General features: G+C 39.2%; 1 protein-coding gene across 1 annotated transcript in view; it reads right to left on the minus strand.

The window, feature by feature from the left end:
- Positions 1–270: 270 nt before the first annotated feature.
- tgfb2 (transforming growth factor, beta 2) overlaps positions 271–24,628 on the minus strand; it is a 53,683-nt gene continuing 29,325 nt past the window's right edge. The window contains exons 2-7 of the mRNA XM_062422605.1: positions 9,264–9,427; positions 5,260–5,392; positions 5,059–5,169; positions 2,720–2,894; positions 1,032–1,185; positions 271–903 (exon numbers count right to left, since the gene is read on the minus strand). Coding sequence (XP_062278589.1) covers positions 745–903; positions 1,032–1,185; positions 2,720–2,894; positions 5,059–5,169; positions 5,260–5,392; positions 9,264–9,427 — 896 coding nt within the window. The 3' untranslated portion in view covers positions 271–744. The remainder of the gene's footprint in view (positions 904–1,031; positions 1,186–2,719; positions 2,895–5,058; positions 5,170–5,259; positions 5,393–9,263; positions 9,428–24,628) is intronic.

Here is a 24,628-nt window from a genome sequence, read left to right on the forward strand (position 1 = left end):
GCACACCCGCCCCAAAGCATACGTCTCTTAAGCCATAAGTTAAGTGAAGGCACTTAGTCCTCATTAACATCCATTGCCTTTGTATTTTGACAAATACTTTTTAAAAGAAACTGACCAATACTAGATTTTTGAGGTTGAGAGTTAAAACAATGTCTGTACTTGTATCTAAATGACCTCCAACGTATATTTATTTAGCATTTCTCTCCTGAGATTTCTTGTTAATTGCTAATATCCAGCAAAATATTGGCCCAGCAAAATGTATCAGTCTAGTTCAACTTTCTGAACAAATTTCAACAGTCAGATTTTTTTTGAACCAGAACCTAGTGGCCACTAGAGTTACAGCATCATAAGTCATTAGTGGTAGTTTTCGGTGTCCACATCAGTCTTTTTAAACACGTTGACAAACTGATGCCAAAACCCAAAACTTGAATCATGTCATGTAAAGACAGCAGTGTACCTGTTCTGTAGGTACCAAAGTCATGTTTCTGGGATCATGACATCACTGGTCCTGTATCTTGTGTGTGAGCGTGTTAACTGAACTAGCATTGAAGTTGATTTATTCTGTACCTCTATTCTCCAACACACCACACCTGACTGTGTGTGTGCAGAAATACTTTTGTGAGCATAATAGTGCATGTAAGAGACAGCTGCGGTTTGACTGCATGTATGCCCGAGTCCACTGCATGTGTGTGCGTGTTTATGTGAAGGAAGGGAGAGAGTGTTTGTGATGGGTTGTAAGAGCTTCTAGCTGCACTTGCAGGACTTGACCTTCATATTGGAAAGCTGCTCTATTTTGGGGGTCTTGCCAATGTAGTAGAGGATGGTGAGAGGCTCCAGGTCCTGGGAGACACAGCAGGGTGATGCTGATGCTTCAGGGTTGATGGTGTTATACAGGCCTAACACCTGAGAACACAAGAATTACAACCAAACCATGAAAACAAATCTGACCTGAAGATAAAGATTTCAGAGCATAAATGATCATGTAACCCAACAAGATTTTTGAACCTTTGACCCTCTCAGCCATACAGTACCTTGGAATGCTGGGTGTCTGCACTCCACAGATATGGACAGGCCCCTGCGCAGAAGTTGGCCTCGTAGCCTTTGGGCTCATGAATCCACCTCCAGCCCAGGTCCTTCTTAAAATCGATGTAAAGTGACCGTAAGCAGCAGTTGTCCTGAACGTTTCTGCAGATTATACAAGAGATGAAGAAGACAGGTGAGTTGTAGTGAAGCAGACAGACAGAGTTTCACAAAGACTTCTTCTGCTCCTATCTGACTTTTACAGTTTGATATTCAGTAGATTGAAGAAACTGACAGCGTTGAAGAGTCTGAGATCTCTGAATATTGCAACTTTTACTCATCAATGCTGAGGCCAAGAGATAGCAGGTAGTTAAAACCAATCATTCCCATGACTAATAATAATATAAAATCTTAAACGTCCAGGTTAATCAAACTTATTTGGAAGAGAAAACGAAGGTGAGCAGTAAAATAAAACAGTCTGTTCTAAACATCCACTGTTTACAGTCCCACTTCCTGCTTATCTTTGACCCACTGTAGCCACTGTAGTTGTGAGTGCAGTTTTCCTGTGCAATGAGGTACTATCAGCAACATGCAGGCAGACTTCCTACTTCAACTTTGGCCTAGAGTTTTGCTGCCTGACACAAAGCTGACAGGTCCCAAAGTTTTGGGGCAGGTTCAGGCCATTTCGTTATGTGAAGCTTTAAGATTGGGTCGGGTTTGGTTATTTTGAAAAGTAATCTATTAAGAAATGTCTTTCTCTCTCTGATTGTGCCAACCATCTGCATCCTGCAAACAAGAAAAAGAGTTCAGCCAATACATTACATTAGCCTGGTGCGCTAAATGAAATAAAACAAAAGCAGAGCTTCAGGCCTTTGATTGGGTTCGAGTCTCAAATTTGGCAGTAGCAGTCGGTGTTTGGGAGGCTTGGATAGAGATGTGGGTATGGGCCTTTGTTTTGGTCCAAGTTTTAGGCAAGTGCAGAAGTCTGCTTTGACCTGCTGCACTAACTGTAGTTGTGCACTTTCAGTTTTTGTGTGCAGTGAGGGCTTTTTTGAAAGTGAGCACACATTCTTTTTGACCTCCGAATAAAGTGCTCGTAATGTATGAATAGATCCTTACTACTTGTATGAGAATAAAAAGACTGATGAGTAATATTATAGTGGCATACAGTACATGTAGCACTATATCATTTTTATCACTTGTCTGAGCAGAGAAATTCTTCCAGTACTGTGTGGGAAGATTTTACTCCGTAGCCTATAAAAGTTGTAATGAAGCCTACCTCACTCTGCCTTCAGCAGGCAGCCACCACACAACGGAATTTCATTACTATGGCTTTCCATGGAGAGTTTTATGCCTATAGACACAGACTGTTTCTGTGTGTTGTGTCAACACAATGTCAATATAATGCAAATAGCAGAAATTCTGACAAACCGTTGTCATGGAGAAAAAGCTCATAATCATTGACACTGGATTTTATTTCATTTATTTGCTTATATGAGCCAAAGTATCAGAGCCTACGGGCAAATATAAGGGGAGCAATTGGCTGCTTATCATTAAATAAAAACAGCTGTTAACAGCTCAAATTACAGGAGGAATTAAGCATGATTTCTGACACCTAAGGCAGACCTCATTTTGAAGGGCCTCTTCTGCTGATGTACATGCTGTATTGAACGAGTCTGGTCTAATTCCAGTTCAGTACCTGGAGCAGTAGGCAGCGTCCAGGGCTCTCTTGGATCGATGGTTCTTGTGCTGGGACTGGGACTCCAGCCTGTATGAAGGCAGCAGCATGAGGAGAAGGTGTGGAGCCCGAGTGCTGTGCCGCCGCTTCTTAAATACCTTCAGGTCACCACCAGGGATGAAGCTGTCATCAATACCTGGAATCAGGACAAGAGAGATCAACCAGCGGCATGTTACTACATGCATGTATTAGTGTTAATTGCAAGGAGATTAAAACATCTGATTTAATCTTTTAATGAATTCTTAAGACTAAATATGTATTAATATGCTTTTAAGGAAGAGGAACCAGGGGCAGGTCTGACCTGCCAATGGTCTCAACCTCAAGCTCTATTTTTTTAATCTTCAGAAAAATACGGTAAGTCACTTTTCACGTGTACAATCAAGTGAATGAATGCTTTTCTGAAGAGCCTTATAAGCTCTATCCATGCTAGAGGCTCTGTAAGGCTGCAGCTAAGCACAGTGACTTTGTTAGCATAAGCAAAGTTATTAGACAAAGTGGAGCTGAGGCTGATGGGGATGTCATTAGTTTTGCGGTATTTGGTAATGAACCAAAGAGTTGAATAAATAAAAGTTCTGACCAAATTATGGCGGTAGATAAAAAATCAGGGTACCACCAAAGCCAAAGAAGATTCATCCTCTGGGGACCACATATATACAACATGTGTCAAATAGATTTAGATATATTTCACTGGATAGGTAAAAACTATCCAGTCATGGGACCAAGACATCTAAAGTCATTAATATGCATCTTCTGGAATGCAGTGGACCAAACCACACCAGTAGTGTAGCCAAAAACATTTACTGGTTAAAACAGAGTACCCAACAAACTGACATTTACTCATTCTAAATACAACAGCTTAGAGGTTTGACTGCTGTTTGGAAAGAAAAAGGTCACAATAAAGCAGAAAGCAGAAAGCTGGCAATATTCTTAATTATTCTTGTCAACAAATCTTATGTGTAGACTCAAGCTTAACAACTACTACTCACAAGTGTTATGTGTGTATCCAAAGCCTGATATATCTTATTATATCTGTGCCATAAAGCTCCATTAAAATATATTAGTGTTTAGTTTAACTGGCGTTTATTTTGACTCATTTCCACACACAAGAAATACTGCTGCTGGATAATACTCACTAGACCACCAAATGTGGATTGATCTGCTGCTGACAATAGTCCCCAACAAACCAATGTGAAGCAACACTTAACAGTTTCCCTTGAATGCTAGCAAAGCCTTTCTCAACTGAGATGTAACTCACCATTAATTATGACGATATGGTGAGATACTAATTGTCTTGATACAAAAGAATAATCTACAACTGAAGTGAACCTGACCTCCCATATCAACAGTGAGCAGGAGTTTAGCTGGACTTACGGATTTCATTATGATATAACACCTTCAAATTTACTTCAACTTCTTGGAGTGAGAAAATGTGCCTAAAACCAATTCAGCCCATTTGGTATGATTCATCACTTGTACATTATCAAGAAGGACATACACATACATAGAGTTTTAACAGCAGAGTTCATATGTGTTGAAATGTTTTGTTATAAAGTTATTAAATTTGAAATTATGTTAATGGTTTAAGTTTAAGTTAAGTTTAAAAGTAAAAAGGATTCTTTTTTTATTTTTCTAAAACTAAGCACTTTATTTAAGAAGCACAATCAAGTTCCGGACCTTCACTTGAGCACATCTTCACAAATTGGACCTCAGTGAATTTGAATTGAATACCCCTGGCATACAGCAAAGGAGCCATAAATGCCAGTAATTCATACTCACATATGAATCTGAACAGCAACAGCACAGCAGTGAAGTTAAGCATGCCAACAACACTGCAGCCTTATAGTTTGCTGTCAGTGCCAAACAACACAGTCTGTACTGAACCAAAATATGAAATGCCACTACTAATCAGCAGCAGATACTTAGCTTAGACCCTAACTGATTGAGTGGTTGTGTCCCAACAGCAAACACAAGAAAAATCGGCCTCTGTGTTGGCTTCTAAACCGACAGCTGATTGAGAGGCGTCTCTCAGAACAGGGACAGTGGTACCACTCACCAAAACCAGGAGCAGGATGTTTTATGACATGACTGAGCCCTTTTGAAAATATAACTATATTCTCAGTAGAAACCAATGGACTTAAAGATGAGAACCACAGAGGTAAAGACACAGAGTATGCATTGAGAGATGGACTAATACATTGTTGGTTTTGGTCTTTTCATGAGATTTGTTGATAATAAGAAAATATATAATAACACCAGACTAATCCTTTAATATTCCCTAACAATTTTTCGAATCAAATAACCTGCAAACCGTGCCTCCAGCTCCTCACTCTTGTTGGGAATAATGTAGTTATTTGATGGTACAAACGTGCAGCATGGGCAGTGCAGGCTAATCTTGAATCCACTGTTTCTGTCTGTGGAGAGAGAAAAGTCATGACAAGGTGATGTTACAATATAGTACATCTAATAAGTGATAATAACTGACTACATGAACATGCACTCACCTCTGTGGTTCAGCCATTCACTCACTGCCTCTGTCACATCAAAGGAAAGCCATTCTCCCTCCGTCTGTGTTCGTACAACCTTGCTGTCAATATATCTCTGTGTTGGAGACGTCAGGTCTTTGTGTGCTAAAATCTGTGGACAACAGAGGCACAAGAGGAACGTGTGAAACAAATGACAGATAACTGCACTAAGAGGCTTTAAAAAACATTTTTCATGTTCTTTATGGTAAATTGTAAATAGACTGTACTTATATAGCACTTTATAAGAGTTACCTCCTGAGCCAGAGCCACCACAGTGCCGTGCTTGTGCTGTCTCAGTTGGTAAAAAGATAAAATACCCAGAGTTGTATTGACCACAGTCCTTCCAACAAATCATCCCAAGTTGATGGAAAGGTTGTTTGTAATTGAGTATTTTCTGATCTGGTACACCTATTGGCAGGGTGTTGATTTGTGCTTAAAAAACACAATAGCACCTCTATGGTTAATGTTTGGTTAGGTTTAGTCACCTAAAACTACTTGGTTCATATAGAGAAAGATGGTTAAAAAAGTACTGTAGGCAGGAGACAGGATACTAACTAACATACTAAATCTCTTTTGTCAAACTTGGACATTTCTTGCAAACATCCACCTTGACCTACTCGCTAAGATATTTTAAAACGTCCACCCTGACTTTATCCCCTTCAGAAGTTTTGCAGCACTGTTGCAGCACTGGTCTGAGCAGGCCTGTTCATGGACCCATTACTGTACAGCCCTTCTCTCTCAGAATGAATGCAGAGTGTGTGCTAGTTAAGGATGAAATAAATGTTGTCTGATAATTGTATTGAATTCACCACCTAAATATATATCTTAATGGACTGACAGCTGTAATTAAATGCTGTCTAATTCAGCAGATATTAATGATGTTTCTGAATAGATGCCTGGATAATATTTCAGTATTATTCGATGCCTCTATATTTGTATGCCTGCATAGTCATAACATAACACACAATACATCAACACAGAAGAGACACAAGCAGCAACAGTAGCCTTGGAGGACTGCTGGTTGAAGCATCAGTTGAGGTCTAGCAGCCTGCTCTTTTCTCTCTGATTGATTGGCCAGGTCTGGGAGGAGCAGTGAGAACGGAACCAGATGCTGGACAGACCTCTGTTATTCTGCAGTCTTTCAGAACCATGTGTTTACTTTGGCTCATCTCGGCCTAATGTGTAAAACACTATTCATACTGCTTTCGCTGAGATCTCCTGTTTGGGCCGGTGTGGTAACCCTGACAGAGGACGCAGTGAAGCTCAGACACAAACAATAGATCATTGAGAGAAGCTGGAGATGTAAAATGCTTTGATGAGAGGGAAAATGAAGCCTATCATATGCTATGACCTTCACAGACAGATCTTAACCTAGCTGAACAACTTGGGGAGGTATTGAAACTTTCCACCACCATCAAAGCCCCACACGAGGAAAATCTTTTGGAAAGGTCTTTAACAAGGATCACAAAAAAATCTTCTATTGTTTTTTTTCTTCTGTCACCCGTCTGTATGCTCTACTTAAATTTGCACAAAGAAGGCTTCAAATGGCAGCGAGAGGTAATGTAAACAGCTTGAAACCTTAAAATGATCAACCTAAAAATGTGAATAAAATATCATGATAAAAAACATTTTTAAGCGATGTATGGTATTTTCTCTGTTATAGTCATTCCATAGTCATTGTGTTAACATTCAATAATTACCTCTCGACATACTCATCATTTTCATTGTTAGTGGTGGACTCCTGCATTACTGTTTGTAGTTATACATCCTGTCACATGACACTTTTTTTTTTTTTTTTTTTTTTAAGTTATTCAATTACTGAAACAAAGGGTTGCTTTTTTTGTGAAGTAGCTACAGGAAAACAATGTGTCATCAAGGTTGGCTCAGAGAGCCAACGATCATCAATAATGTGAATCATATTATAATATTGCAAGGAGTATTTACACAGTGAGCTGTAGGGGACAGGCTGCACACCTCTAACTCTTCAGCAAGGTCAGCAGAATTCTATGACTTGTGGTATTAAAATGTATTAATAAACACATAGTATTATCATCCTTAATCATGGTCGATTAGCTACAAAATTTAAATTTAATTTATAAATTATTTGAATCAAGTTGTGTATTGAGTTTTGTAATCTCATAGTTTAATGTTTTAATGTAAACAGCAACTATCTACAGTTTTACCTCATGTGGAACTTTGTAAAAATGGTGCTTCAACTTAATGTAAAAAGTTTTAAAAAAAAATCTTGTGCATCGCACCTTAAGGTCTCAGGAGTTATTTGACTGTAAGATCTATAGATACATCTCCAGGATATTTATCACAGCAGAGTAAAAACTCCACCTCAGAGGATGAAATATTTCTAGATGAGGTGTTACGTTTTGCTATGTATAGACATGAATAAGTGTGTGTGTGTGTGTGTGTGTGTGTGTGTGTGTGTGTGTGTGTGTGTGTGTGTGTGTGTGTGTGTGTGTGTGTGCGTGTGGGTGTGATGGATGTGTACGAGGTGGATATTATCGGATCTCCCTCTTTGTACCGGCCTGTCCCTTCCTCCCTCACACATTTACAGGCGCTGTGTTTGCGTGAGAAAATCTCCCTGTTTGGAGCTGTGTTTAGCCCAGCTGTCATCCCCTTGTCTGGATGTAAACATAGCATGTGAACTGGCTGGTGCAGACAGGCTGACAGACAGCCAGCCTAGGGTGACTACAGGGCCAAATCACTAACCTAAATTCTTCACTGTGTTAGAAACACTACAATAATCCACAGACCCTTGTGAACAGCACCGCATTCACATTAGAGTTGTTATTCTAGTTTTCTAGACGTGGCATTTCCGTGTTTTTTTTCTTCTTCTTCTGGTGCTCATAATTCTGTGTTATTAATGCACACAGCCCTTCCTACAGTTCACTTGCCAATCAAACACTATTATTAAAGCTTTTCTTTGAAATCTGATGAAGCTTGACTTAATGTAAGTGCCTGAAGCCACAGTAAGTGTGTCTGTTACTGCTAATGCTAATTACTGTATCCTGTACATCTTTTCTTCTAAATATACATTACACACTTTGTCATTTTGATGATCTCATCAGTGTTTTTAATAGAAACATAGAAACAGCAGTATCCTGGGTAATGTATAAATCCTTTAGGTTTACATTATTGCTGTCAATTAGTTTTTCATCTCAGCTGACATTACTATGGAGAACAAGCCAGTCAGAGGCACATATAAGCAAAATCATAACACATTGCAGTTGAGTATAAAAAGTATCAGTGATGTATTCTTTATATCAGTTCAGCCATTATTCAGAACCACTTTTGGGTTGTTGCTTTGTAAGAACTCTTTATCTACTGTAGGTACAATTAGTGAATTCATTGATTTGTTGATCGACAGAAAATTCATTGGTACCTATTTTTCAAGCAAAAATCTCAATTATCTGGTTTCAGTTTCTCCAATTTGATTTTCTTTTTTAATGTTTTTTTAATTATTAAGAAAAAGAATCAGCGGATTGCTCGATAATAAAAACAATAGCTTTTTCCAGCCCTAACCGTCTACTCACCCACCTAACGCCGGTGGGTCAGTACGTAGAATTTTTACAACATTCCACCAAGTCTGCACTTATAAATATTAGTAGGTTGTTAATAAATGGATTCTGGTCCAGATGCTGTGCAGCTGTTTTCCAGAGGGTAAGTGGTCAAAGAGTCAGTCTTGCTGTTGAATGAATTAATGTAATCTAGTAAATGATTAATGACTCATTAATAAAGCCATTAGTCACAATTCATGAACTCTTTATGAAGAGTTCCCTGTTAAATATTATCTGTGTTCATCTTTTGAACTTACAATTCAACAATAATAGTTTCATCTGAGTCATTCATGTGCTCCAACTTTCTAATAACCTATAAATATATATTTTTCTTTCATTTTCAGCTGTCCTTGCTTGTGTGTGTGTGTGTGTGTGTGTACCCGGTGTGTGTACTATGGGCAAGTGTGTGTGTACCTGGTATAGCTCAATGCGCTGCTCAGACACGCGGGCCCCGGGGTTTTGAAGACGGAAGATCCTGAGCTCAGCCTTCACTAGGTTGGAGGCATTCTTTTCCATGGAGGACACATCAAAGGTCAGCCGCCTGAAGTAAGGGTTGAAGTGTGTAGGAGAGATGACATCTGAAACAAAAGAGAGAGACAGGTGATTTCTAGGTGCTGAGAAAAGTGAAAGATTCACTCTGACATGTAGGCAGTGAGCTCATGTTCTTATCCAAGTGATCTACAATGAAATAAGGATGGACTTCTTGGATCAAAATAACAAACACAACAACTGTGATGATTGATTTTATGTAACTCATTTTAAAAATGTAATAAAAAACAGAAACAGATTGTCCTCTTCACATAAAGCTGCAGAAATAATAAGCTCATACTAAATGTTTTGTAGACAGTACATTTATATTAGACAGGTATACAATGTGATATAAAGTAGACAACTGAAGTTAATACCCACTTTCATCATTGCTTGTGTTCCCAGCCTCCACTGCACAACACATTTTTGCTTTCAACTCTTTCTGAAAAGTTGAAATATGAAACTGAACCTCTCTGATTACACTATAATGTAAAACAGTATATTGTACTTGTCAGTACATGTTAAATTAGAGCACCCTGTTATGTTAATGGTAAAAAAAACATTTAAAGACAAAGCAATTACTATGATGATTTGTTGAAATATGCATTCAAGCCTATTAGGCTTCAGGACAACACATGCTGTTGGCCACTAAATGAACCAAATGAGCCAAGAACTAAAACATGAACTAAATGCATTTTGACGCTCATCATCATGGTATGGTGTAAGCCAACTGTCCAACTCTTTTTTTCTAATTTAAAACAGGCTTGTTATTCGGAAAGGCTTTTTTTAATCATAGCTGTTATTATTTTCTGTGTTCCATGGTTGGATAACACTGATGACATCAGTATGACATCATCAGGGTTACCCTTCTTCACAAAGCTCGGGCCGAAAAGGACGTTATACTGTTTTCTCAAGCTTGTACTACTAAAGACTAAACTGGTATTAAGATGTCAAATCTGGGGAGTATTCCTTTAACCCTTACATACTGTTCATATTCTGACTCATAATTAGTCTCTACACCAATTCACATTCATAAATTCCCCTTCAGTTATTAATAAATGTTTGATTCATCCTTTCACAATCACTATTTTATGGTCCAGGAGAATGTTTTACAGAATATGATAAATACAACAACTGATTTTTTTTTTTTTTTTTTTTTTAAATAAACACAGATCAAATGTGTACATTTGTGTTTTTACAGTTTCCAAATGTAAAATATATAAATAAAACAAAACAGTAGAAACACTAAAACAAAAGAGAATACGCAGAGAATGCAAGTGAGATTTAGAAAAAAAACCAAGACGGAATCTCACATCAGTATGCATTGTCAGAAAATACAGAAGTCATGTGATCCACAAATAAGCAAACAAGCAACAGCAAGATCCAGTAGGCAGCATAAATCAAGTAAAGACATAAAAGGAATCGAATCATGTAATGCTTAATATTCCTACAGGCCTCAGACTTTTACTGTGACAGCCAGCGCAGTGGAACCCTGACACCCACACGCTCCCTCAGTACGACAGAAGCCGTGCACAGTAGCAAGCAGCACAATCCCTCTCATACACTACTTAGAACCATGTGTGTGGAAGTGTTTGACAGACGCTTACACAGGACCGGGGTGACACGAGCAGCACTGACAGCCATATGTGTTGCCATGTCTGACAGATGCTCCGGAACACACACACACATGTACAACGTAATACTGGAAACCATGTGTGCGGTGAAGGAGTGTTTGACAGTGTCCCAAAGCACGGTGAATTAGGAGGCCTGGAGGTCTTAAATTGATGGCTGTAACGTAAGGCAGAAGCCGGGGATTAGCAAGACACTGTGGTTTGTTTAGAGAGAGTATACAACCACAGCAACCAGCGAGACAGATGGACTGGGACCAGCTGAGAGAGGCACGCACACACACACACACACACAGAAAGAGCGAGAGAGAGAGAGAGAGAGAGAGAGAGAAAGAGAGAGAGGTTTTTTTGCACTATTTTTTCAATATGGTTGATTACACTCAGTTTATTATGACATCACAATGCCCTGATCTGTTTGTATCTGTATTATTTTTGCCAGTAGTTCTTCACATTTTGACAAAATCATACTTTATCTGCAACCAACAGTCTAAATCTGATGAGTAGAAAAACAAGCTCTGAAGTGTATTTCTGTACACATATCCTCAGTGGGCATGGAAGCAGTAAGTTGTGTATGATGTGATGCAAACTGTGTCAGTCGTGTGGCAGGTTAATACAGAATGGTAAAATAAATTACTGCACACAATCACATGCTGTTTACACCTGTTTTGGGGCATGTCTCTACTTCCTCCATATTTGTGTGTTCCAGCATTTGCAGGCTGGGAAATGAAAGTTTCATCATTCTTACTGGTTGGTCAGGAGCCAGCAGTGATTTATTAGCTTGGTGAGCCAGTACTATACAGATGAAAGTGTAGCCATACTGCTATAACATCAGCAGAGGATTAATATGTCAAATGCAGGAAGAATGCTCATACAGTAAAACTACATCCCCCTCAGGCTGCCTGTGAAGGACATAGCATATTATTCTTTGAATGTGTCACCTGTCAGTCACTTGTCTTGGTGCTCTGAATAAGCTAATTAGAATCATTTTTATTTGCTTGATGTGAAAAAGTTTCATACTGAGTGGATTTGAAATGTCTATGTGAGAGACTAGACAGCAGAAATCAACTGCAGCACAAGGATTTACTGTGTCTGATTCAGCTTCTGACTGTTTGTCCAGCCAGCTCTCAGGATTCTCACAGCCACCTGTGAAATACCTCTGCTGCTGCTGTTTTTCAACATGGCTGTCTCCTTACTGTCCATCTCTCTCACCATCTGTACTTACAGATTTTAAAGCAATGTGCGAACCTTGGGACAGCTTTTTAAATTCTTATTCTTTATATGTTTCACCAAATTGACTCTACCTACTGTAGTTGTCATGTATCCATGAATCTCCCTGAAACCAATGTTTCGTTTTTCATGATTCCTCTGTCCATCTTTTCCATAAACCACTTATCCTGCTCTCAAACACCCTGAACAGGTGTCATGTATACATGTATATCACAGTGCTGACAAACATTCACACCGACAGGCAATTTAGATTCTCCACACTGTAGAAATGGCTCTGAAATCCACAGTCATTTACTGTGTTTCTGCACAGTTAATAACTGTGAGTATTTTTACAGTATAGTACTGAGTACTAGGCAGAGGGAACCCTTAGGGCCTTCGAGGCCTTAAGAGAAATAACCATATCAGCATTTAAATGTTACATGTCAGTTTATGATTTAATTACTGTAAAATCGGTGTATAAGACGCGCCTTTAACTCAATATTTCTTCATTTAAAAGTGGAGGGATGTGTCTTATACACCAGTGTGTCCTATTCAACCGTAAGGTAAGGTTAGGTATGTAAAAGGCTGGCTACACTAAGAACAATAACTGTAACAATAACAATAACTATAACTTTAAACATAATGATGTGAGCGTCCACATTTATGAACTATAACATCCTATAAACAGCGGTGTCAAGCAAGCGCTGCGCGTTCCAGCTGTTTTGGCAGATAAAGAAAGTAGATAGACTATTAATGAGCCATTAATGCTCTGTGCTGTACAGAAAAATGATTGTGTGTTGATCAGAAGTATTTCAGACACTAGTTGCTGTGATGTTTCAGTATTTACAGACCAAACTGATGTTGAAGTGCGATGTGCAAAAGTACGGCTCGGATGCAGTAGTCTATTTACGCACAGTCACAGCTCTGATGAAGAGTTTTTGGGACTCGAGTAAGCACAAAGGTACACACTATATTAAATATGTAAAGTTATCGTGTTCTTTTAAAAGGTTTAATTGAAACCCAGCCTAATTGAACCTGGTCTCAGTTAATATACCGCTCCAGTTCAGTTAAGCAAATCATTACCAGACCATTAACCATCAACCCAACACACTGTTTCAGGTGTTATATGTGTGTTTGATTGTGTTTCAAATAAAAGTAAATTGAGAAAGTTTTGGAGTATAAACATTCAAATAAAACTGTCTTTAATAGAAAAATGTTTTTCAGCATGACAGCCCCCAAAATAGACTGTGACTTATACACTGGTGTAACTTATACACTGGTGTAACTTATACACTGGTGTAACTTATACACTGGTTTTTACAGTAATCTTATCTCCTATTTTTAGTTTTAACCTAATTTTCTCTCAAGTTTGCTTCAGAGATTAAAGGGTTACTGTCCCTACACCATGAAAATATATTTATCCAATCAGATTTTTTATGTTTTGTTGTTGCCTCCAGGCAGAGAAAAGCTGGCTCACTCACTGGTCTGGACTTCATAACTGGGACAGAAGGCCAAAGCCCCCATAGCCACATGTGTTTGTTTAGAAAGTGATGCGTGAATGAACCAATCACATTTTGATTTACAGTGAGTCTAGAGCTTCCTCCTCCCTTCCTGAAGGCCAGAGCTATCCCACTTGTAGCTTAGCTCAACACACACATGCTGTAGTTCATCTTGTCTTGTCATGTTGTTTGTTTGGTTACGCTCCTGTTACATCTGAACAGTTAATAAGTGATCATAAAGACTGTTATGTGGACACATCTGTTAATTGTTTTAGTAACAGCACACATCATGTTGGGTTTGTTGTTTGAGAGAGAGAGAGAGAGAGAGAGAGAGAGAGAGAGAGAGAGAGAGAGAGAGAGAGAGAGAGAGAGAGAGAGAGAGAGAGAGAGAGAGAGAGAGAGAGAGAGAGAGAGAGAGAGATAGAGAGTTGCAAACAGCAGTTTCTGTGCACCTCTCCATGCTGATTTTGAGTGATTGAATGATTTCTTTGATAATGTAAAATGGTAAAACTTCGCTGATGAGATCTCTGCAACTGCAGTATTATGATTATTACGTGCTGGTATCAGTAGCCATGTATTCAAATCACAAGTGGTGCAGTTGGTGATGTGTTTTCCATCACCTAGTAGTTTAAACAGCAGGTTTAGGTGCACTTAATACAACAGACTCACTCTTCATGTTGCTTGTGCTAGTGTGAGGTCACACAGAAATTGGGAATGGATCCGAATCCAAACGTAGTATTCAGAAAAGCACAAATAATGTGTTTTTATGAATATGTATTTCATTAAAAATAATTGAAAATCATTTGTTGTCAGCAAGAAAAAGAATCATGTCATATAACAGTGTGTGAGTTACATGGCTGTCTCCATCTCCCTCCTCTGCTCCACTGTCTATCTCTGTAAATAGCCGCAGGTCTGTGTGTCTGGCAGAGCTGACCTGTGGCTAAGTGGTCAGCACATTTGTCAGTGGTCTGGGAGGCTGAGGTTTGAGACCCACTGTGGGAATCCTGCTTTTGTTTTGTTTTGGCTGAACTGAAGGCCCAGTTTAAATAGTCATGGTTCATCTCTGGTGTTAGGCATAAAAACACAGTGATCATCATGATACTGTAGAAATGACTATTATCAACACACTACTGTAGAACATCACAGAGACCATTGTACGATCGTAAAAAAGTCACAGTAAACATAACAGTACTGTATAATGTCACAATAATATTCACACTACTGCAGAAACCATTAAGGTGGTAGCTGTGTTTTTCCTTTTGTAAAGAAAATCCATAATTTGAAGATTATTTGGTAATACTTTAAAATAAAACTCTCAAATTAATGGTGCAAATGAAAGAATTGATCAGGTCATGACAGCCTTTCTCTGAAGTCTGATTGGTTGTATGTGTGTGTCGCTGAACTGCTATGGCTTGCACAATAAAACAAAACGGAAACTGACAACATATAAGAAAAATATCAACCGTAAATCTCCATCTGGACACAGTTGAGATAGGCAGGAGTTTGAACTAATACCACAGAAAGTGAGCAGGAGTCCACAAAAGAAGTTCCCTGCAGAAAGGCTCTGTGCCCTGGCACACAAGCTGACCTTCAGTGATGTCATTTTGTATTTTTTCTAGTCTTTGACTTATTTTACAGATATATAACGGGGCAGCTGTTGCTCAGGAGGTAGAGCCACGCCCGCCGATAGGGGGGGACAAACGGGTCTGTTGTCCCGGGCCCAGAACTGGGCCCACATTAAATTATGGAATAATTTTTTCAAAATAGGCCTATTTGTGGAAAAAATTTGTAAAATTTGAGTTACATAAAATCTTTTAATTGTTTTCTTCCTAATTGCCCTTGAAATAGTGGTCAAGAACCCCCCCACCCCCAACACAAAAATGGTTTGGCCACTGATCAAAATTTGATGTTGTCATTTGAAGTTCAGTAACTAAAAATGTCCGGTCAGCACAAGTCCGGTGCTCAGAAAAGTAAAGAAAAGAGAAGAAGAGAAGAGAAGAAGAAAATAGAGGCCTTAGAGATTTTCTAAACAAATATTTAAAAAAGGTGGTGACGATGAAGCTGGAACTAGTAAAGTCAACGTAGAGCAAGGTAAGAAACAGCGCAGCCAACGTTTACCGGCAGCCTTGTAACGTAACCTAACAGGTCAGCTCTAATGTTAACGTCCATTAGCTTGTATAAAAGCCTGACACAACACGTTATCTTTGACAGAAACAGTTGAGTTTGGTAGCTCCGTCAGAGAGGAGAGAGATCCAGCTGCAGTCAGGTGACCGAGAGAGTGATGCGGGAGAGCTGCCCCGCAACGGAGGGACAGAGTCAGGCTACCGGTGAGAGAGAAGAGAGAGAGAGTCCCAGTGGAGCGGGAGGGGCTCGCTGCCCCGTCAGAGAGTCAGAGCAGGATGGATCAGAGACTGATCAGATATTTAATATCAGCGATCCTGCATTATGGCCCAATAAAATGACCGAGTCTGATAGAGTAGGAGTAGGAAGAGCGGAGGAGAGGCAGTGTTGGGGAGACTTAAACTATATGTAGTTGAACTACATAGCTTAACTACAATAAAATATATTGTAAAAACCGAAATAACCGACATGAGTAAGATTACGTCGGTTTAGAGGGTCTAAATCTCGGTTTAGGTATATTTTGGGTTAATTGCCCAGCCCTGGCGAGACCCCGGATCTCTGGATGACGTGCTGCAGAAGCAACTAACAAACATTGGTGCTGAAATCGAAGAAGTTCCACAATGCACACTCGTGCTCACACAGCCTGTGTGTCCCAGCCATAAGAGTCTTCAACACTCAGTCCTGACTAACACCAGACATGGTGGATTAGGAGGATGATGATGATGGCGGTAATGGCAGAAAATCAGGAATCTGAGAGCGAAATTGAAAATGAGGATAGAACAGAAATGCAAGAAGAATTAATTCAGTGTTCAAGTGATTCCAGTGAGGAAAACGGGGACATATCTAGTTAGAATGTTAGCGATGACTAGAGTGGATGGCATTTTCAAGAATCCACATGAGGTTGAAAAGTATGTTGAAGACAAAATGAGAGCTGTTAAGTTAGTCATTATGACTAGACGTGAATGATCAGAATGGGTTGTGTATCTGTGTCTGGGATTAAAAACTGTGAATATATAAAGATCACAGCTGTGTTGAATGCTTCTAAACTGGACCAGGGGCAATGAAGACAGAAATAATAAGTAGCGTGCCACTGTCAGTATAGATGCAGAGTTTTATGAGCAGGTTGAAGATGAATTTCAAAACAGGAAGAATGAAAAGATTCAGAGGAAAGGGAAAAAAAAGAGGACAGTAAATGGATATGTTTGACCTTTAAAGGAGAAGTACCGGAAAGCCTGGATTATGTGTTACAAGGTGAGACCATATGAGAGGGCTCCTCTCAGATGTTTCTGCTGTCAGGAATATGGACGATGTTGCTGCAGTGTGGAGAGGAGTCAGATGACGTAGGATTGTAAAGACCAAGCAAAGTGCCTGCAAAGTACTATACAGGGCTAGCACAGCTTCCAAAAAGGATGAAAGAAGTGAAAGTGAGTAAGAGCTGAGCAGAAATGGGTTTGTCTAATCCGAAGCTGTGAAGTGAGTGGAGAGAAACGATGAGATGGCGGTACACAAGGAACTGGAGCAGGAAAGGAATGGAGCTGAACAAATGAATGCAAAAAAAAAGCTTTTTGGCATTCATTTCCACGGTTATCAATTATGCTTTTGAAATACATGGAGACGTCAGAAAAGATTAAGATGGTGTTGGAAGCTGCCAGGAGATTCTTGAATGTTGTGGACATGTCTGGAGAGAAGCTGGATGAAACACTGAGGGAGGGATTTGCACAAACTTAGACTCTTGCTTCTGGGTTATAGAATGGACAATGTTGTGAATGGGAGCACTTTGGGTGTAAATAGGCTGTAAATAGTTTACCCTGTGGAACTGATAAAATCCAGTAGTTGGCAGTTATGCACTGAAAGCTGTCTGCCGACTGCTAATACACAAGAAGAGAAGGAGAAGAAGAATAGCAGATATTCCACTGAGCTAGTATTTGTAGTTAAATTATTGACATTGATCTCTGGCAGCTCAGTAGTAAAAGAAACCCATAATTATTCTGATTAGCATTGTGTTAAACTGAAACAGCTTTATGTTACAAATCTCACTCGTCACCATGCCTTAACGTCATGGATGTTAGTTTTTTTCTCCTCTGTGTTAGTAGAACATGTCAGAGCACTTTAACGTGTGTATCAGTCTGACTTTTTCACCTCTGTAACTTAATAATGAATTAGTCTAATGCTAGGTCTGATAGAGATGGCAGAATGAGGCAAAGAAGATTATTGTCTACCACCAAACTGTGTGAGTAAGTGTGTTCCAGATGTTACCCAGCTGGATGTAGAGGCTGATGCAGTTAGTGTCTATATGCCCGTCGATCTGTTAAGTATTTTAATGTGTTCCATATGTCATCATCATGATAACATGATCAACTCAAAAGTCAATTCAAAAGTAATCACTCACACTAAAGTCTATCTTAATCCTGATCAATCAATCAATCAATCAATCAATCAATCAATCAATCAATCAATCATCAATCAATCTTTATTTGTATAGCGCCAAATCACAACAAAGTTATCTCAAGGCACTTTACACATAGAGCAGGTTCTAAACCGAACTCTTCATGTTTTAATTTTAAAGAGACCCAACATTCCCACATGAGCAGCACTTAGCGACAGTGGCAAGAAGAAACTCCCTTTTAACAGGAAGAAACCTCAGGCAGAACCAGGAACCAGGAACTGGAAACTAAAATGATTTTTATTTACTGTGTTAAGTTGATGTCCATGCAGTCGTTTGGCTTTTATGATGAAGCATGCACAGCAAATACAAGACAATGAAACGGACTACACTATTGGTCAGTAAATGCTTTGTGCTGTTTGGTCAGCAGATCAGATTTATATTGCATAGGAGGATGGGTAGGAACCATTCAGCCATGTGCCTTAAAGCACTTGGGGGACTCTTTCATACCATCAGCCATAAGACTGTACAACACCACAGCTCAGGAACATTGCACACTTATATATAGTATAAGAAATGTATGTATATTGTAGATGTATATAATGACAGATTGTTTTAGAGATTGTTTATTGCGTATTTAATTTTTTTATTCTTTTATGTCAATTTTAATGTCAATCAATAAAGTTTACCTTACCTTATCTTACCTTTACCTTAAATGTAAAAGTGTTATTTAAAGTTTAGAGCATTACATGAGCGATATAATTCTAATTTCCTGCAAAATGTCTTGTGCTGTAACTGTCAATGACTGTATTTAATTTTACAATAGAGTACAGCTACTCTAACCATACATAAAGTATCATTCTAATACTGTGTTTCATTTCACAGGATTTACTGTGATTTTGAGTACAATATCATTAAATGACTACTTCATTGTACAGTTACAATACTGCTACATTTATACAACCACAGTAAGTATATTAACTGTTCATAGTAACATGTCACCTACTGTTAAATAAATAACAATAAGTTACTTATCACTTGCTGCCAGTTAATTACTGTTAAAGTTTTTACAATGTATAGTTCACCTAACCTTCTGATGGTGATAAGCTATTTAACCCCATTTCCAATCATTGTGTTAATCTAGGTTAAATATCTTCAAGATGTTTACATCAAAATCAAAATGTTCTCTTCTTTTGACTCTCGGAAGATATCAAGTATATTTCCCAAGCTGTAAAACTGTTCCATTAAGTCCCATTTTTAAAAAATAAATAAAATAAAGAAGGGGGATTTTGATCTTAACCAGAACAAAAACTATACTTCCTCCTCTATGGGAAGCTCCTGACCTGAATGAACCCTAAAGCAGTTCTTTGATCATACTCCACATAATAACACATCAACATGTTTAATCCCTCTGTTCCTTCCTGTGCTGATCAGTGGCCAACATTAACCAGTGTGCAGTGTGAGCAGGAGAGGCATGAGGAGCCAAGACTAACGATGCTCTTGTTCGTTTACTTCCCATCCGTCAACAGAGAAAGTCACACTTCCAGCTCCCAGAGGACCAGCTGAAGGAGGACTGTTTACACAAACTGCTGCACAGCCTCATGAATGAGTCTGCTGTGCTTTAGTACAACACTGGCTGCATTGAGCAGAGGTTCAGGGGAGAGCTACAGCCACACTGACACATGCTGTGGATGGAAGACACACATTCACATACAAGCACACACACACACATACACCCATACACACAAGCACAACCGCTATACCTGATGGACATTCACGAATATACTTGGGTTGCACTGATATCTGCTTTTCTACTCTGTATTTTCTTTGTCTGACTGGCTGTGGTTGAAGAGCCTGAGAGTGTTATGAGACACTAAAAACCTTCACTGAGGCCCAGACTTACAACTTCTTATGAGTGAGGCAGGTTTCATTTTACCCACTGAAATAATCTGTGTGGTTTGATCATGGATGTATGAAGAGATCTGGATACGCTGCGGCCGTTTAGACCTGCTGGGTTTTTCCTAGTGGCCACTCGTGGTATTGCAGAAAATCCCCCACCGACCAAAAGGGAATTTTCCCTATAGTTTCCCTACTGTTGACAGGACACCCCAATCTACAGTTACTCTTTGTATCCTGTCATTTTAATCCATGATGGTTTTATATTAATAAAATTGCCAGACCAGAAAAGCAATTAAAAATCTGTGATGTGACCCAAAGTAAAGGCTATGGGTGGGGCCAGTGAGAGAAACACTACTGCATATATTCAGGTTCTCCATGTAGTATTTGTAGCAAGTACCTCATGAAAGATAAGGCATGCAAAAGTCATTACTACAGCTGATATTTCCACGTGTGATACATTGGTAATCAGTAGTTCACATGCTGCTCACTTCATTTTCAGGTTGTTTCTTCAGCTTGTAAACATGATCCGTCACTGTAAACAGTCGTGTTTCTGTATTCTCAGCCAACCAATCTCAACTGAATCTTTAAGTAAAACCAAACCCAAACAGATTTGATAAAGAATTCAAAGTGGTTTCAGATTCAGAACTGGAATTAGATTCAATAAAATGCTACAGAAAACCCAACCCCACTCTGTGACTAAGAAAGTTTGCCTTGCTAGCAGCAGGGCTGAACGATGGTCGTACTGCCTGGAGGATGATCCCCTTCACAACTCTACACAAAATGTTACCAGTGTTAGTGCTGAGCATATAATTCACATACATTAACATACAATAGACTCTTTGCATGTCAGCACTCAGTGCCAGCTTGGATATTCACTGGTATCCTCTTATTTGAGTCTGTATGTATGAAGAAAAACATCATCATCGGTGCGTTCTATATTTCATTTAACAGTTATTGCAATGAAGAGACAGTTGGAGCTTCTATGGAGGCTTCATTTTAGTAAAAGGCTGATTAAGTAATCTATTCATTATGGATTTCCACAAAAAATAACAAGTACTTGTCATATATTTACAAATAATATTCAATATACATACAGTAAAGACAGTGCTGTAAGTGGACTGTCATTTGAAATACACTCGAGTATTCTAGTAAAGTGAGATCCACGGGGAAATTCCGGGGTTGGTTGAGGGTGTGGGGCACAAGCATGACTGCCTGCAGGCAGCAGAGTCAGCCCACATTACTACTGATTTATCCAAACTTGACATGAAAATGATCCAGCACAACTGGCGCCGCTGTGGTCTGTCACACACACACACACACACACACACACACACACACACACACACACACACACACACACACACACACACAGCAGTATGGATGCTGTTCTTTTATACAGTTTCTCCCTCTGAGAGAAAAGCTGATGTCACATGAGAGCTGTCACACACAGCCGACACAGGGCCCCTGACTCCTGTAATCAGTCACTTTATTACTCATCACTCCCATTACCTCACATACCAATGGCAAAGCGCTAAAGCATGTGCTATGTGGACAAAACACAAGTAGTACAGAGAGCTATGTGTGGCTGCCCTGTTGGTCAACTGAACTGGTAAATAGAGATAGAGAACATAGACAGAAGAACAATACCTACAGTATGGGTTCTTGCCAGTTCTTTGGCTCTGATGCTTCATGCTAACACTTTAGAACATTACCACCACGTTTAGTTTATGGCTTCTTAAAAAGGTTGCATACCTGATGTGAAATGTTGCCAGTTCAACCGAAGACATTTTGATCTTTTGTTTTTAAAAGGCCTCAATGTCCACAATTTGAAGTGAGGTTCACAGAGAGGGTGTTAAGTTTCCATCTCAAAGGATTTTCTAGGAGAGAATGTCTCAGATTGAGATTTTTTGTGTGAAAAACACATATAAAAAAGTTTTACGAGTGTCCTATATTTGTATTTACAACCATCTGGTTTGCTGGGGGACCTGATGACACTGCTTGCTATGAATACAGTTTACTGCAATAATTACCAAATCTTATGCCAGTTACTCTTTGTCAACACCAAGAAGCACAGTCACAACTTGCAAAAAAATGTCCCAAATCTTCAGCCTTAGCTGCATATTCAAATGTTTTTTGGCAAATATTCTAAACATATACATTTCAGTTATCAGGAAAATTATTATTTGATTGAGATAGCTGTGTACAAGTATTTACAAAACCATAGTTTGCCTAGTGGTTTTAAATCAAGGATTTATGCATGTAGAAAAGGATGTATGACAGTAGGCAAATCTGACCTTCCAATGATAATATTTGGCCCCCCAACAAAAGCATCCCCCCCCCCCTTTTACAAATTGCATCCAATTGTTTACATGACTCCTCATAAATCTATAGTACATAACAATGTAATCACAAGTTTCATGTAAATTCCTATAAATCTGACCTTGTTACATCTTAATCTTACAGATGATTATACATAAGTACACACAGTACATTACTTTGTACCATAAATTAAACCAGGCTTCTGTTGACTGTGTGTAGATAAGATATCACAGATTTCTAGTCTCATAGTGTGACACAGATAATATGTTTATGTATGAATTGTGGATTTGGTTTTTTTCTTTTGCCAAATGAACATGTTGCCGTCACTCTGCTTGCCCTCACTTACTAATGGGGATTATGACATCTGCCCTCAAACAGTTTTATAAATGTTGTTGACAAAATTAATACACAAACAGAATATATTACAAAACATATGAAGCTTAGCGAACGTTCAGACAGGAAGTCCACCTTTTTGTATGCTCACATCATAGTTTTATTTCTCATTCTTTAGTCATCCTGATCCTTCTCACAGCTCATACTGATCTCTGTCAAAGCTCATATTTTCCTTGCTGTTATTTCTGGAGCATCAATTGACAGATCAGCTGTTCACTTCACCTGGTCAAGTCTAACCAATAGCACGGTGACACACCTTCATTGTCAGCCTATCATATTGCAGCTGTCTATTTAAATGTTCTCTTTCTCTGCTCAGGTGCTCTCTCGATGCTGTTTTGTGCGACCCACCATCTCCCCATCACCACCCAGTCTTCAGATTCCTCAAAGCAACACTTCAACTTCATCAGCCCGATCAGTTTCAGCCTTAAGATGACTCGTTGTGATTTGGCCTGAGATTGATTGATGGAAGTCATCAGCACCACCACCAGTGTCTGGACTCCATGGAGGATCTATCATGCTGATGCTCAGGACTTACGTCCTTCGATTCAAAAATTCTCCCTGCAGAGTCCAAGCGCCAAAGACTATGACAATACCTAATCATTAATATCATCTGCATAATAAACATATTTTACTTCATCTCTGATCTCTCCTGATTGAAATTTGGTTGTTTTCACCACACCTGTACAACGTTGACACCAATAAGCAGGGCTGAGAAAAACTCGTCATGGTTGAACCTGAGTGCTGATGTATGATGTGGGTCTGTTACACCATAAGCATAATGCTATTACATTTAATCAGATGCATTCATTTAACTAGAAGTATATCTGTTCTTTCACATGGACAACTGAAAATGTGTTGGTGGCACATTTATTTACATTGGCTGTAAAGTGAAACACTGGCAATGTCCATTCAAATCCTACTATTTCTACACCAATAAAACATCCCATGTATTCCGATGAGTCTTGTCTGTGGCCTAACTGGACAGCCTGTTGCATAGTAATGTAATAAACAGCACAATGCAGTGTGCCAGACAAGGCTGTCTGTCTGTCATTGTCTTTAACATTTCATCAAAGAAGTGAATGAGATGTTGGTTTTAGATTGACGTCATGTTTCTGACTCCAGCAACAGACTTGACCACAACAACACACACTTATCTGTTCCTTTGTCATATAGAAAATCTCATTCTGAAAGTTTCATCAGGATGTCTGCTTTTAACATTAGTTTCACTGTCACAGATCTGCCTTTTCTATCTACACTATGGCTATATTTAATTCTGTGTACACACAAAGTCTCTAACATTGTATTTTTTCTGTAATGGGGTTCAATGGGACAAAATCCTCCAGGAAGCTTTTGAGGTCTAACGTGTCTTTAAGGATCCTTCATATGACATTAACACAGTACGATAATAAATCCCCCAAGTACAGTTTAAGTAGTGAGCCAGAAGCAAAGCGAGGCCCATCTGTCAGTGACCAGTCTATTTCAAATAATAAAACCCTAAATGTCTTCCTGCCTGAAGGACCTCACATTTCATAGGAAACCTGTGTGAAGATCCATCAAACGCAGGCTTCTTTCCTGAGGGGAGACGGCGAGCAGTGCTGTGCTTGGCTGCTCTCTGCTCCCCTGGCCTGCTAAGTCTATGACTGGTGGCTTTGTCAGCAGAAACCACTGGCTTCACAGACCTCTTCCGCTCTCCAATGACAGAGTTAGTACCACTTTGAGTGCTGGACTTGTGGCTAATCTGTCATTACTAGGCTACATGTTTTCCACATGAAATTCAACGTGAAAATAGCATTAAGCTACACT

Source organism: Scomber scombrus, chromosome 7, assembly GCF_963691925.1.
Source record: "Scomber scombrus chromosome 7, fScoSco1.1, whole genome shotgun sequence".
Classification (NCBI taxonomy): domain Eukaryota; kingdom Metazoa; phylum Chordata; class Actinopteri; order Scombriformes; family Scombridae; genus Scomber; species Scomber scombrus.